This window comes from Adiantum capillus-veneris, chromosome 25, assembly GCF_014529385.1.
Source record: "Adiantum capillus-veneris isolate H3 chromosome 25, ASM1452938v2, whole genome shotgun sequence".
NCBI classification, from domain to species: domain Eukaryota; kingdom Viridiplantae; phylum Streptophyta; class Polypodiopsida; order Polypodiales; family Pteridaceae; genus Adiantum; species Adiantum capillus-veneris.
The window spans coordinates 100,353,035-100,368,733 of NC_140955.1; the positions used below are offsets into that span (position 1 = coordinate 100,353,035).

General features: G+C 46.3%; 2 protein-coding genes and 1 pseudogene across 3 annotated transcripts in view; all 3 read left to right on the top strand.

The window, feature by feature from the left end:
- The window catches only part of LOC147425373 (isocitrate dehydrogenase [NAD] regulatory subunit 1, mitochondrial-like), a 78,576-nt gene extending 64,937 nt beyond the window's left edge, over positions 1–13,639 (top strand). Inside the window, exons 2-4 of one of the 2 annotated variants that reach the window (XR_015186381.1) lie at positions 2,796–3,035; positions 12,285–12,493; positions 12,672–12,750. Coding sequence is in view for 1 of the 2 variants with exons in the window: in XM_086499670.1 (XP_086355796.1) it covers positions 2,796–3,035; positions 12,672–12,750; positions 12,852–13,126 (594 nt within the window). In the remaining variant the exon portion in view is untranslated. Of the gene's footprint in view, positions 1–2,795; positions 3,036–12,284; positions 12,494–12,671; positions 12,751–12,851 lie in introns of those variants that run through there. The other variant, XM_086499670.1, reaches the window with a different exon arrangement.
- LOC147425374 (uncharacterized) lies at positions 5,151–7,554 on the top strand. The gene has a single exon (XM_086499671.1). The coding sequence runs from the start codon at positions 7,018–7,020 to the stop codon at positions 7,552–7,554; it is 537 nt and encodes a 178-aa protein (XP_086355797.1). The 5' UTR covers positions 5,151–7,017.
- Positions 8,236–8,885, top strand: LOC147425375 (uncharacterized; annotated as a pseudogene).
- Positions 13,640–15,699: the final 2,060 nt, after the last annotated feature.

Genomic DNA, 15,699 nt, shown 5'->3' on the forward strand with positions numbered 1-15,699 from the left:
GTGGGAAATGGTCCTTAGAAGGGATGGCTCTTAGGACTTTGGAGTATTCACGTCACACACGGGGCAGGTCGCTTAGGGAGCTATGACGGGTGGCCAAATTGAAAACAAAAAATTGCTTTGTAAAGGATGTCTCTTTAGAGCATATTATAAAATATGTACATGCAGGACTTTATCTATAAGCCTTGAATAGATATCTGGCTGGCACTGTTTCTCTACTTGGCTTACACTGCCGCATGGAAAACCTAACAGATCATAGGCCAAATGCCAAGTACTAAGCTATACATGTGTAGAGGAGTTTCTCATGCCCACCTTTCAAATACTTCTTCCTGATGCTCCCTGTCACCCATCCGATGTGACGCATCGGAAGTACCCGTTCCTAGTGGCCTTACAGATATTCTTGTTCATAGTGCTCCTGTTGTTACTTTGAATGGCGCACTATAAATATCTGTACTCGGATGTCTCCAGTGAGAAAAACCCTCACTTAAAATTCCAATAATTCATTTAGAATTATTTTTGTGTCAGATAAAGCCAATTTAGCAACAATAGCATACAAACTTGGGAAAACTTGGCAACCTGTTACTTGTTTTTTATTGGAGGTCGGTATAAACCAAACCTTGAGGGCATAGTGCATACAAGGTACATCCGATATTTTTGAGCATGCATGGCTATGAGCCACATTCTAGAAAAGAGAACTGCTCTCAAATGGGCGAAAGGTCAGACAATTTCAAGTTCTATTTGTATTTTCGTCTTTCAATTTTCATTTGAATAAGACTTCTCTGCGGTGCAAAGCAAAGTGCTTTGACAAACTTACTGTGAAGCAAGGCTTCTATTCCGTGCCACAATACTGTCCATTGACTTAGGGTCAAGGATAATAGCACACAGGTTTGGCAATAAGAGGATATAAGCTCATAGTTATGGTTTGCGATGACCAACTGTGATGTATCCATGCCAGTACGCATTGTGCAAGGCACGTATGGCATCTGCTCGGGAGCGAAGCCATGGGAGTGTCAACACTCGGATTTCATCATTTATCATCCTCCAACAGTACGCCATCTGTCATCACTCACATCCGATTGATGAAGGATGTGAAGTAGATTCGGGATCAACTTTCCTTATTATATGATCGAGTTTCTTCGATGATGCAGATTGCTTTGGAGGTGCAATTGCGGACCCTAGATGCCAAACAAACATCCATGAGCGACCATATCAACAAGATGTAGAAACTCCAATAGGCAATACTTCATATGGGAAAGCAGATCAGTTTAGAGGACATGGCCATTCAGCTTTTGGCCCAATTGCCTTCTTGGTATTCCAATTTCGATTCTTTGCTGATTACGAGTGGCCAATAGAACACCATCACTTGAGACGATATTGTTCTAATGATAGTGGACCGGGAGGAGCCGTTCAATGCGGGGAAGAAGCCAGGCTCCAAAGCCTTGACCGGTTCTTCCAACTACAACAACAAGAAGCAGAAGGGTAAGAGGAAAAGCAACAACACTACCAAGAAGACTGATGTTGGAAAGAATGCTTTGAAAGATGCTACCTTGAGAGACTTCTCAAGAGACATCGAGGGCTAAGACAGCTCTTGCGGTCTGAGATACTGGAATTGGATCCTACATAGTGGTGCTTCATTGCACAAAGGATTAGTTATCCAACATGCAGCGACTATGTGGTTCCATTTTCAATGGAAAAAAATCGAACATTCCTGTTCATAGCGAAGGTACCATGGAGTTGATTCTAGACGGCAAAGGGAGTATGCATACCTCCAAGGTTCTTTATGCTCCAAAGCTCGGTAGTAGTACAAGTTAGGCATGGAGGTGATCTTCATGGGATTTGTGATTGACACTCCGGCAAGGAGGTCAAAGAGGGCATGGTGGAGAACGGTCTCTACAGGCTCTGTGCTCTTTCTTTAGTGATTGGTAGGTGATTTATGGCATTATCTGTTTGGTCATTTGAACAATGATGCTCTTCGTCGTGCATTTCGTACAATTGATTGATGGCTTACAAGATGTTGGGAGTAAGCATGGGAAATGCATTACTTGCATTCTTGGGAAACAACATAGAGGCTATTCAAAAAATCTCTACATACCGAGCTACTATGGGTTTGGAGATGGTTCACACTGACCTTTGTGGACCTAATGCAAGTCCTACAAGTAGGCTCACAAAATTTCCGGCACAAAATCCCTAAGGCTCTATACTTTAAAGAGAGAGTGGTAGCATGCCCATGTGGCACATAGAGCCATGTGCATGTGACATTCCCTCCTACTTAAGGTGAGGCAACTCCAATGCACCTCTCAAGATGGTTTGCAAAGGAGTGATGTCTTTGCAAAACGCCAAGTCCCAAAAGATAGAGGCTCCTCTTGCGGCCTCTACTGGATCTTTGGGTGATGGAAGCTTAGATGAATCCTCCTCCCTCTTAGTATTGAAAGTCTTTGGCTTTGGATTAGTGACTAATAATCGCTTTTAAGATGCGGATGGGTGGGGTGGATGTGCTGTCATAAAGGTATGCAGATTGGTGATGGTCTCCTCCTCTCGATTGGTTGACGTCTCCAAGAACATAGGAGAGATGTTTGTTCAAACAATGCCATGACTTCAAATGAACGGACCGACTTGAGTTGGGAAAGAGGAAGAGGGGAGCGGGAGGGGGGGGCGGGGGTGGGGGGTGTTTAGCTGTTTAAAGGCAAAGATGGTTTTATTTTCTTAGAATCTTTTCATAAATAAACCGTGTGGCTGTTGATGCAAATAAAGTTCAGTTAGATTGCATGTTTAAGGCTTTTTGTGGCACTTTTTTTCAGGTGATTACAAAGTTTTCCTCAGAGAGGATTGCCAAATATGCATTTGAGTATGCCTATTTGAACAACAGGAAGATTGTAACAGCTGTTCACAAAGCTAATATCATGAAGCTGGCTGATGGACTTTTCTTGGAATCCTGCCGAGAGATTGCAAAAAAATATCCAGGAATCAAATACAATGAAATTATTGTCGACAATTGCTGTATGCAACTTGTGGCTCGTCCAGAACAGTTTGATGTCATGGTAAATCTTCTTTTTACAACTAGACTTTGCAACAAGTATTTTCTGATGATTCTACATATTCAAGTCTGGCTGGCTTGACCAACCAGTGTAAAGCACACATGCAGACCGACACAATGTCAAAGGGGACAAGATAGTCGAGCCATTTTCTGATTAGTGGGCTGTCTGAAGTTTTGAAGGAAAATCATGAATTGTAGAAACATGAGAATGGCATGACCAGTCTAAACCACTCCAGTATCAAAGGGGACAAGACAGCTGAGCCATTTTCTGATTAGTGGGCTGTCTGAGGTTTTGAAGATTGTAGAAAACATGAGAATGGCAGAACTATTTCACTTCTGATAGTTACATCATTAACTTTTCTTTCCCACAAAACAGATTATTCTCTTAGTGAAAAAACTGCCCAGCAGGCTACGCATACCCTTTAGAGAGGGAACATGTACAAAGAGGGGTGGCTAATAAATAATGGCAGAATTTTTAGAGTGCATAAACAATAGTTAAACCTTCCCTCTATGTTGTGCTGTAGTTGCTCTCAGCCTTGGTGAGCAGATGACTAGCATATTGAATGGGGCGACCAAGGTTGAATTCTTTGCTAGGCTGAGTCAGAACAACGCCCATAGCAGTCTGACTAGCATCAGTATGTATGTAAAAAGTCAGAGACCAATGTGGGGCAACTAAAATAAGTGTCTGAGTCAGGTGCTTTTTTAGGTAAGCAAAAGCTTAGGCCTCAGCCTTGGACCACTGAAGGGTACAATGGCACTGACAAGTGGGTACAACAGCACTGGTCAGGTGGGTCGGGGGGGCTGGTCAGCCTTGGACCGCTGAAAGGGAACAATAGCATTGGTCAGGTGGGTCAGGGGCTGGTTAACATCTGCATACATGCCAATGAACCTGCGATGATAACTTGTATGGCCTACAAAGCTTTGTACATCCTAGGGGTTGATTGGGGGAGGCAACCTAGAATGGCCACTATCTTATCAGGGTCAGGAGCTACGTCCTTAGCAGACACCACATGACCTAAAAGCGTACCTTGAGTGACCGAAAAGTGGCATTTGTTAAGATAGAGCTTAAGGTGCACCTCTCGACATTGCTGAGAGTTGAGCTAGGTGTTCTTCTATAATCTCCATTGGGGTGGAACATTGAGCGTGAGAGAATGATGAGTAGGTGTCCATGAAGATTCAATGAGCAAAGGACAAAAGATGATGTAGATTGTACGGTTGAAGAGGGTGGGATGTTTCAGTCCAAATGACATTCACGTGTAGATGAAGATTCCCTAGGGAGTCACAAAAGCAGTCTTGAGCTGGTCATCAGGATGAATGCCCAACTTATTGTAGCCACTGAAACCATCCATGAAACTGTAGAATATGTGCCCCTCCAAATACTCTTTCGGGTGAAAGGGGTCGGAAAACCATCACAGATTATCAACCCGTTGAGAGCGTAGTAGTCGATGCTTTTATGGAGTGCTTCTTGAGAGCTATGACCCTTGGTGACAGCTCGGAGTGCTCCAAGGGCACAATGATACCTGCTTCTTGCATTTTCTCTAGCTCTAGTTTGAGGGATTCTGCTTACTAGGGGTTGAGCTTGTAAGCCCATGACTTGCTTGGCCTTCACGACCAGAAGGATTGTATGGACTCCTAGATCTGGTTGGATCCCTTTTTTAAATCTTTGTAAGACAAGGCAAAAACGTTGATAAATTCCAGATTTTCCTCAACCAATGCATCCGAGAGCAAGACAATCCCATCGTTGGCCGCTTCCGTAATGACTGTGCAAGTGTTAAAGCGAGATCGAGGCATTTCTAAGTGGAAGCTTCAAAGGTTGGACTCATCAGGACCTGTCTACCATGAGATCGACATGTTTTGCAGCTTAAAATCGATCGTCATGTTTGGCCACTAAGATAAAGATGAATATCGAGCAGACACCGAAGCATGTTTATTGCCCACCTTTATGTGAGCTTTAAAGTGGGGTCTCCAGCTTGGGGTATGGAGAATCATCGTAAATGGTGTTGGCAAACTTGATGGTTGAGACGAAGGCTTGAATCAAAGCCATGACTGTCCATGCACCGTCCAAGAGAAGGCTGAAATGCCCGCTGCAAAGGTTTGGTGAGAACAAAGTCTTGGTGGTTCTTTTTAAAAAGCAATGCTCTTTTTAAGGTTCCTGTTGGAAACATGAGAAAGGGAGTCAACTTGCAGTGCAGCCATGCTGAGCACGTGAAGGGCCGCCATTGAGAGCGGTGCCAGTGGAGGCAGGGAGGACATGACTGACATGGACAGCCATACCGAGAAGTCTCTCGAGGCCATGCAGCTCAGCACTTAAGGAGGCAGTGCTGACCGAATTGAGCGAGGAGCTCTCTGAAGCGGCCGGCTCACAATGAGCAACAGCAGGGAGCTACTGACAGGGAGGAGGGCAACTTGAGGAGGCCACCTTGGTTATGGTCGAGGAGAATAGAAAGCCAGGAGAGAAAGGGCGTACATGGCAAGTAGAGAATGATGCGGGGGGTCGCCATGCTCAGGGGGCCACTTTCCAAGGCACACTGCAAGAGTTAGCCAGAGAGCAGAGGGGCGCCATTCAGCAAAAACGAGGTGCCAAGAGAGGCGGCTCGCAGAGCTGCAGAAAGCCGTGCAAGGGCAGCCAATTTCAGAGGGGGGCCGCTCAGAAAAGAAGGAGAGAGGGGTCGCAGAGTCGAGACCTGGTGGGGGAGGAGCTTCAGGGACGAAAGTTGGGCTCGACGTCAAAGGGGAGCCAAAGCATGAGTTGATTCGGGGGCTGCCATGACAAGCAGAATTCGAAGGGGTGGTGGTTGAGAGAGCCATGAGGGGCATCGAGGCCAGCAAGATATAACAGGTGGAGGCTTTAAATATAGAGCAGCGAAAGGGAGTGCACCATTCAGAAAAAGGCGAGCGGAGCTGCATGACAAAAGAAGACAGGGTCCATGAGGGGCTGCAGCTGGAAAAGGAGGTCGAGAAGCATCCAGAGGGAAAGTGGAGGCTCGAAAAGCGGTCAAAGGCTGGTTGGGCCACCGACCTGTGCAACGATAGGGAAAAGGAAGAATGCGCTGCAGAAGGCGGGGAGTTCAGCAAAAAAGAGAGAGGAGTTCTGACGAACTGAGGGGGAGCTCGGAAGGAGACTGGTGGTGGGATAGCATGTTGTGTGGCTTGCCAATAAGCACAAGGGCCTGGTAGTGAGGGCGCTCCAGGCAAGAAAGCCAGGGTCTGAAGGTGTTTAAGAGAGGAAGATTGGGGGGGTTGATCTAGTTGAGGGAGCTGACTAACATGGAAGGAATAGCCCAAGAGGGAGCTTGACTAGCTCAGAGGTCGTGCTCTATACAAAGCCTTACATGTTTCTACATGGAAATTTACAGCTATATGTTGGCGATCATAGGCGTCCATGGATACCTTAGCGTTACGTGAAGCCGCTCGGATGCATGCAAAGCGTCCACAAGTCCAAGCATTCATTTGAATCTGTATGAAGATGTTTGAGAGTGTCCATGGTATCTAGATGTCTTTTTGATCTTATTCGAGCAAATGCATGGTTATATATGAATTGATATGGTGCTAAGGGTCACTTAAAGGATTGTCAAGTTCTCAAATTGAGATGCTCAATAGGTGTGTGTGGAAGGCATCTATCAGGTTGCCTTTGGTGATGATAAGCGAGTTCACTGTTGCTCCATTTGGGATGCATGCTGGAAGCCCGCAAGAAGATTAAAGACTATTAAGTTTGGTTATTGAGAGACAGATGGTGTGTGTCCGGGTGTGGGTATCGTGAGCCGCATCATCTTCTGGCGATCCCGTCGGGGAACGTGTTTTTTTTTTTTTTGCATTGTAAAGCTCCCAGAAAATGCCTTCAAGAGCAATTATACCAAGGATAATTCCAACCGTGCTAACGTTTTTAAGGCCAAGGTGTTGTAGATGGCATATTCCAAGATTGACAGGTGGTTTAGTGGATCACCAGGGCAGAGGATTGACCTTGGATATGGCTCGTGGAGCTAGAGATGGAGGAGTTGCAGATCTACACAGACAAAGAAAAGGCAGATTACGTTTGGCAAGGACTTCACAGAGCTGCATGGAGACTCTGTTGCAACTTGTCAGCCACAGAGCAAAGGAATTGGTACCAGATAAGGTTGGCTCTACCTATAGCCTTCTGTGAAGATCAAAAGAGGTTCATGGGATCAACAACCACAGTAGAGGCTATCTCTGATGATGGAGGGTCATCAACATCTACCACTAGCGGAGATATGAGTGGATCTGTGGATGATTGGAGCGACAAAAGCTCGATTAGTGCCGAAGATATGGGAATCTCGAGCAGGCTTTTTGATGCAGTACTTGATGGAGTGCATACTGTAGGAGGGCAAGACAGTGAAGCGGATGGTCTATATCCAGATGGTGTACCTAGTTCAGAGGAAGATTTCAAAGTGGTATTAGAAGCCAGTTTGCCAAGGCAAGAGGGTGGGCAGCCTCGCCATGACCAGCAGCATGCGGAGGTGCACCGGGTTCCAGAGTCGGTGTCCGTGGAGAGGTGTCTCCGGTAGCAGACTCTGTAGGAACCGCCTTTGACTCCTAAACATGAGACAAGCTTCTCATTGCCTTGATCCTGCTTAAAGCCTTGTCGACATAGGCATGTTGGGAGGGATCCATTGGAACAGCTGGGCCATCAAAACCCCATTCATCATCCAAAGACTCGTTCTCCTCATCATCCAACACATTCAGAGCTTTTGAACCTGTAAAAGGAACGACCAAGTCCTCATTGGCAAGCTCATCTACAGACACCACATCGTCTTCGGCAGACATCACCGCCCCTATAGCCTCAATCTCTATCACCACTTGCTCCTCGACAGAAGATGATTGCCCACCCCCCTGCTTTGGCAGATCTCCTACCAGCTTGCAAACCACCGCTTTCTCTTCTGTGTGCACCTGCTCACTTATCACATCATCAACCAAGCAAGACATGAATTCGTCCCATACCTTTTCAGACTCAGCATCAGAACAGTGCAAAGGGAATATTTTCTCATCCTCGACCCATGATGACACGCACTCAAAGGATGCACCTCCATAGCAGCAGATGCAGCAGTCAATGCTAAAAGACACCTCTCTCGACACTCATGAAGCAGAGGAAATCATGGAGGAGACGGCTCTTTGATACAGGGTGTACACCTTGATAAGAAGCTGCAACAAGGGGGAGGGCAGGCCTCTCTCTCTCTCTTGCAGAGTATATGCTGCCAAGAGGGGCTAGATATGTGATGAGTGTAGAGTCAAAGATTCTTTGTAGCAGCGAGAGCCCAAGTGAAGTGATCTTAGAGGATGAGGGCCTGCTGATGGCAGATGTGATGACTTTGTTTTTTTTTATTTCTCTTATCCGAGGCAGGTGATGTTCCTCCTATAGGCTATTTCACCTCGGGCTGATGTATGCATATCTAGCGAGGTTGACTTTGATGATTTGGAGAGTTTGCTCAATGAAGATAGGCCTCTTGTTCAAGTGAAGAGCTCTCTCATGGCTCATGATATGAATGCAGATGCTGATAATGTGTACAAAGCCTTTGTGTGCCTCTTTGCAGGGATATATACTCTTGATAGTCTTTTAGAGGCCCAAGTGGCTACCACGTATTCTCATAAGGACAATGCACTTATAAGGGAGTGCAGTTCGGGCCTTGGTGATTCCTTCATAGGTTTTCCTGCTCATGGTAACAAGGATGAGACTTTTGAGCCTACCATATGCGATGTTAGTGAGGGCTTATATCGAGGTTTGACCATTTTTCATGGGAAGGGAAGATATGTCCAGCTTGTTTGGGATCCAAGTGGGAGTCACTCTTCAAGTTGGAAGGCCCAGAGCTTTCCTTCTGATCGAGGCAAAGCTCCTTATTGAGTGTCTAGCAGGTGGAGGCAGTAGAGGAAGTGATCTCAAAGCCAACTTCAATGTAAATATGGTTTCTTTTTCATGATTTCAAAGATTTCAGAATATTGTACAGGTTAAAGGAAGCATGTGTACATAGTTCTCTAGTGAAGCTTGAGCTGAGCATGAATGCTCAACTAGGGGGTTGGACAAAGATGATGAATACCAGATTTTCCTCAGCCAAGAGCACCTGTAGCGGAGATAATGTGTCGTGCTCTCTACAGTGGGTGCTCCTCAGTGCAATGTGCGTGAGATCTAACTCCAAGAATGAAAACACAGAAGACAATGAATAACAGAGCAACAACACCACGACTTAGCATTGGAACTTGAACAACATGAACATCGACTAACTCAAAGAAATCAGTAATCTGGCATGGCAGCACACTCAGCTCCAGCCTAGAACTCACGGGTACAATGGGGGTGTCGAGATTCAATTGTGCAGGGATGGTGCAGACGTGTTGTGCATAAATTCAAGATGCTAGACTCAAGATGAATGACCACACAAAGTAGATGATACCCTTGATAACTCTAACAGCTACGGATATATACAACCATAAAGCCACAAACGGCTACAAATATCCAATCCAGCTAAGTCTATCTCCAAACTATGGTCGTGGTGGTCTGACCCCACGTCGGCTAGACAAGCACCCGTATGCATGCCACGTGTCACTTCCCAAGCGAAAGTCCGTCCAATGTGAACCCTAGCCCAACTACAACTAACTGCCTGTCCAGTGCATGTGACATTGTAGCCCTGCTACAGGTTGCTTGCCACAAAACCACTCACCATCTCGGTGAGAGGAACACTATTTTGCAAAGAGAACCGAGAAATCACTACATGTACAAAAGAAAGCTGAGCAGAGCAATGCGGTCCTGTCACTCAAGAGAAAGAGTCGTCGCCACTGCTGCATCAGAAGTATCCGCCTTTGGAGGAGGAGCCATCAAATCGATGGTGGGAGGCTGCTGCTGCTGAACTCTGCTGCTTTGGACAAACTGGCTCTGTGACTAGAGCAGCCACCTGCTGCGCAGCGGATGGAAGCACCTGGCCTGATGCGTACACAGGCCGTCTGCTAACACAGCTTTGACGGTGTGCACGTCGCAAGGAACGCTCTGTGTCGACTGCATATGTGGTAAGGAAGCCGATTGCTGAATCCCCCGAGGATAGTAGGTAAACTGCTGAGGCTGACTATATCCGACAAGAGTCTGTGTAGAGGGTCCCATGAAATGTATAGAGGTACCTGGCTGTGCATACCCAACAGGAGGTTGTTCTTGTATCCCCTAGATGGTGTATCCTCAGGCAAAGATTGAATAGAAACCACATAACAAGGCATAGACTTGGTAGCAAGCAGGTCTTCCTTTGGCCTGTCAGGTGGGGTAGGCTGTTCCAGTTCGTTGGACAAGGAACTATGATGCACCACCAGATCCATCCCCCCTTCAAGGCAAATGGGCTTCATTAGGGATCCAGGAGTATGAATCCACATCGTGTAGTTTCCCCAATCATGTAGCACTTTAGTGTGCCGTAGCCATGGTTTGCCATTGAGCAAGCCGCCCTCAACTTGGGGCAGACGAACCACAACAAAATCCAAGCTAAAGGTGAAGTCTTCTACCTGCAGAGGGCACCTTGTCCTTTATGCCCAATGGGTAGACTGTCTTGTGGTCGGCCATAGTACCTATGAAGGGGGCGGGTCGGGTAGGCTGCAGACATGATGCCAACATAGTGAAGTCAGGCATCAGGTTGATGACAGATCCGCCATCCACTATCAGATCTAACGATTGCTGCCCCAAGATGTACACAGTGAGATGAGGGCTTTTATAATCAGTGAGGGGAGCAGTGGGGTAGGAGACCATATAGGAATCTAATGGCTGCACTAGGAGGTGGCAAGGACACAGTGAGATGAGAGCTTCTATAATTAGTGAGGGGAGCAGCGGGGTAGAAGAGCATACATGACTCTAATGGTTGCACTGGGAGGTGCCCGCCACTAGGATATGCTCCGGGGTAAAGCGACTGAATAACTACAAGGGTCACTTGGCAAACCCGCATCTAGCTGAAGCATGTCAGATCGACACTTGCTGAAAGGTATTCTTCAGGATAGTTTCTTTTGTAGTTTTTCTCTTTGGATCAGTGTCTTCTCTGGTTCCTTGATCCGTTGTAGGTCAACGATTGCTTCTAAGAAAGCCCCATGAATATCAAAGAGCAGAGATGTAGATCCACCCTTGGCGCTAGTGGATGGCTTGTCTGCACACTAGCAGGCTCCTCTACCAGCTGCAACTTGTCTTGAGGGGAAACCACATGGGCAGAAGGTGGCAGCAGTCATATAACATGATATGGACTGGTGTACCTGATAGGTCGACCCCGTTTCTGCCTCTGCGCACTATGAATTCAGCCACCTTGTCGATGTAGAGTCCGAATAGGGTAGGGGAGAGTGGGCGTCCTTACTTCACACCAATGGTGCTAGCAATGGTCTCTAACATCCCTCCTGGGCGTTGGGACTTTGCAAATACTCGCTCTACCAAAGCATTTATGCTGCCCTATGTCATCTCTGATGACATGCCCAATGAGTGTAGGGGCCAAAATAATCTCTCTCGTGGTAGTGTATCAAAGACTTTATGGAAGTCCACAAAGCACCAATCAAACATCCCAAAGTAAAACATGCTCTTTGGTAGAGAAGGCTCTCTTGAAGCCCACCTGTTCTGATGCTTGCAGACCCTCTTGCTCAATATGCATGCTCCACTCTGCCTCAAGCACTGCTCCTTATAGTTTGGCCAAAATATGGCAACCATAATAGTCATGTAGTAGCTTGAAGTGAGCATATCTCCCGTTTTTGTGGATCAGCACGATGGTATGCATCGTCCACTCAGCACAGTCTCCCTGCTAGTGCCCTGTTGAAGAGGAGAGCAAGAGAAGAAGCTAGTGAATCTACTGCATAATTGAGGTGCTCACTACGTAGGTCTATGACTGCTTGCCCGTAGTGTGTGCGCACGTGCACAAGAGGGCAAAAGAAGGGAAAAGAGGGGGTCACAGGGGAGGAGAGCAAAGAGAGGGGGCGAGTGCCAGGTGGGAGGAGGGTGGAAGCAGACAAAAAAATGGCCAAGAGCCCCATGGCTGCCAGGAAGAAGCATGGAGGGACTGGAAAAAGGAGGGCAGGGCAAGGGCGACCGAGGAAGCATAGTGTGAGGGTGCTAGTACACAGCAAGCAGGGGAGCAAACGGCAGCAGTGCTCATACTTACTTTGAACTTTTTGGCATTAGCTGAAGTAAAAGCTGGTCATCTTTACTTCTAAAGAAAAAATAATGAAGGATCTTACTGAATGCAGGTTAGCTCTTAGTGTTTGCACAATGTTCTTCTCAACGGTTTGTATGATGGCTGTTTGGTAGCCAGGGAAGAAGCATGGAGGGACTGGAAAAAGGAGGGCAGGGCAAGGGCGACCGAGGAAGCATAGTGTGAAGGTGCTAGTACACAGCAAGCAGGGGGGCAAACGGCAGCAGTGCTCATACTTACTTTGAACTTTTTGGCATTAGCTGAAGTAAAAGCTGGTCATCTTTACTTCTAAAGAAAAAATAATGAAGGATCTTACTGAATGCAGGTTAGCTCTTAGTGTTTGCACAATGTCTTCTCAACAGTTAGTATGATGGCTGTTTGGTCAAAATGCCTATGTGGATTAAATGTACAAGGAAATCTGTTTCCTGTCATGTGCGCAATGATACATTCAAGTATTGCATCTATTCTGTTCTCTGCCCTGAATATTGCTGTCTGAAATGTAGGTAACCCCAAACTTGTATGGTACCCTTGTGGCAAATACAGCAGCAGGCATTGCTGGGGGAACTGGCGTGATGCCTGGAGGCAAGTCAGCTTGTTCATAATTCTGCTAAATTGTGTTTACACACTTGAATATTGATTTCCCCTTTTTGAGCTGAATATTCATGATTAAAATTGAAACACAGGAAATGTAGGTGCAGAGCATGCTATATTTGAGCAGGGAGCCTCAGCTGGCAATGTGGGAAGCCAAAGGCTTGTAGAACAAAAAAGAGCAAACCCTATTGCTATATTACTATCATCATCTATGCTTCTGAGACATCTACGGTTTCCGTCCTTCGCCGATAGGCTGGATCAGGCGGTGATGGCAGTTATTAGAGAAGGTACTTATCGTACGAAGGACATTGGTGGGACCAGCACAACACAGGAGATTGTTGATGCTGTGATTGCAAAATTGGATTGAGGCAAATGGTATGGTTTCAAGTAGTCGGTTATTTTTCCCCACATTCTGTGTGGTCAACTTGTGGATCATAGAATCCGATTGAGTTGAGGTACACCATTGTTACCTTGTGTATTATAGAAGTTGATTGAGTGAAGCCATTCTTGCCTTGTTTACCGTGGACATTCAGCCAAGGCATACCATAACTATGCCAAAAATTAAGGTTTAAAGGTATAACTTTGCACAGATTTAATGACTGACTATACTTGATTGGGGAGCTTGCTCTTCATCTCCTCGTATTTGTATAGGAGCCGAATTTGCATCCCCTTCATGTAAATTCAGCTGATTTGAATGTCAATGAGCAGGTTCTGACATGTTCTGCTCAAAAGAGCTATTTCCAACTTGCTGCAAGGTGGGCGCCAAAGAGCGGTAACTCTGACTGAGCAATTATTTTATTTCTAAGAGATTCACCTAGAGCCAAACCTTCCCATGTTCAAGGAAGCTAGTATCCATCTAGTTGATTACAATTTTACTTTTTGTGAACACATGGACAAACAACCTTTATGCCTTTGCGCTGAAGTCCCCTCACCGTGAAGGCGCACCTCTCTCAGTATAAAGGTGACCCCTGCCCTCTCATTCTCATTATCTAGTTGTATGAGCATTCTCTTTAATTTTGAGTTATCGCTCTCTCTCTCTCTCTCTCTCTCTCTCTCTCTCACGCACACACACACACACTTTTTTTGTAAATCTGCTTTGATTACTTTACAAGTGGGAAACCCCAAAACGAGGAAAACCCACGAAAAGAAAGGGATACAAAAATCTGAGCACTATAAGGCTCCGAAAGCTAGAAACAGTCAAAGTAAATCCTGTAGGCATCAAGAGTGATGTCTCCAACATCATGAGCAAAATGTAGTGCTTCACCAAGAGATGATTTGAAATAATGGAAGGGGTCAACATAGGTGCCGTGGAACATTAAGGAGTTCCGATGGTGCCAGATAGTCCACAGGGTCCAAAATCTGACCCAAGTGAAGAACACGGAAAACTGAGAATGCGATGGCCGAAGCACTCCAAAAAACCAAAAGCGTCTATGAAAAGAGCCGGAAGGAAAACGCAGTGGAAGAGCAGTCGACACTTGCCGAATGAAGGCTCGGGAGTGGCGACAACGCCATAGCAAGTGTGGCACGGTCTCCTCAGCTTCAAGGCATCTGGGGCAGTGGGAAGGTGCAATATGCCGAGTATGCAACACACTGCCAACAGGTAGAGCTCCCACCAAGCAGCGCCACAAGAAAACCCGTTCCTTCAAAGGTAGATGACTCTGCCAAATACGAGACATTGTGTGTTGCCACCACAAGGATGACTCGGAGAGCAACCACAACCGATTACCATGATGCACAATCCATATATCAGACTGAAGGATGGCATATACACTGCCAGCTGAGATGCAGTCCAATCTAGTCGTAGCCAGATTCCAATCAGAGAAGCGAGAGTCCACATCCAAAGGAGGAATGGGTGAGTAATCAGCAAGCATCCTTTGAATTCTCCGCCAAAGAGAAGAATAGTGAGGACCCAACCGAAAGCGGGACACTGCATCAGCGAACGAAATAACATAGCCCGAGCCATCGAGCACCTGATGGACCTGACAGATTCCTTTTTGGGCAAAAAAATATGCTTGGCGAGGTGACCGCTGAACCAAAGTGAAAGCGAAGGCCCTGCTCCAATGTAGACTCTCCAAATGAAGAGAATTACCTGCAGCTGATGGTCGACCATTCCAAGCCAAATGCGAAGTGACAACTTTCCAATCAACAATGAGAGAAGAAGTAAAGGGACATCCAGGAATGTGTCCTTCAAGCTTCCCAAAAACAACATCCCAATAAATCGGTTGCCAATGACCAAAAGTTGGGGTGACAATGTGCGTACACAAATGTGTGACCATGAGAGTCCAGGGTTGTTGTTGCTCCACCAAAACAGGCAACAGCATAGCTTTCCAGGCGAAAAGATTACGTCGCAAGTCCAAAATATTTAACCCTCCAAGCCGCTTGGGAGAACACAGCTTGTCCATAGAGAGAAGCCGAAGACCCTTCTTGGTAGACGAGGTCCGCCAAAAATGCTCTAAAATATTGGACATGAGGGACTGCAAGCGCAACCAAGGCCAGGATAACAAAGGTAAGTAAAACTGCACATAAGCCACAAGGATGCATTGGACAATCCTGAGACATACATGAAGTGGCCACGTGGACAGTTTCCAATAATTTAACTTGGAATGTAGACGTTGGAGCACCCAATCCAATTTTTGCATAGCCGATACATTCCAACCCAACGGATAACCCAAATGACGAACCAAAACATGTGGAGGAACAATCTCCCCAGGCCATAATATTCGATGCCAGTCACACTCCTTCATAGGCAATAGCTTGGGTTTACCAAAGTTAACTTTGAGACCCGCTGCCGATCCAAACAAGTCAAGAGTATGCATAATTTGCTGTACATCCTCATAGTGGTTACGAGGCATAAACAAAGAGTCATCCGCATAAGCCTAACCAGCAAATTGCCGTCCCGAAGGTAAAGATAGGCCATGTAGCCTGCCACTGGAAGTCAAG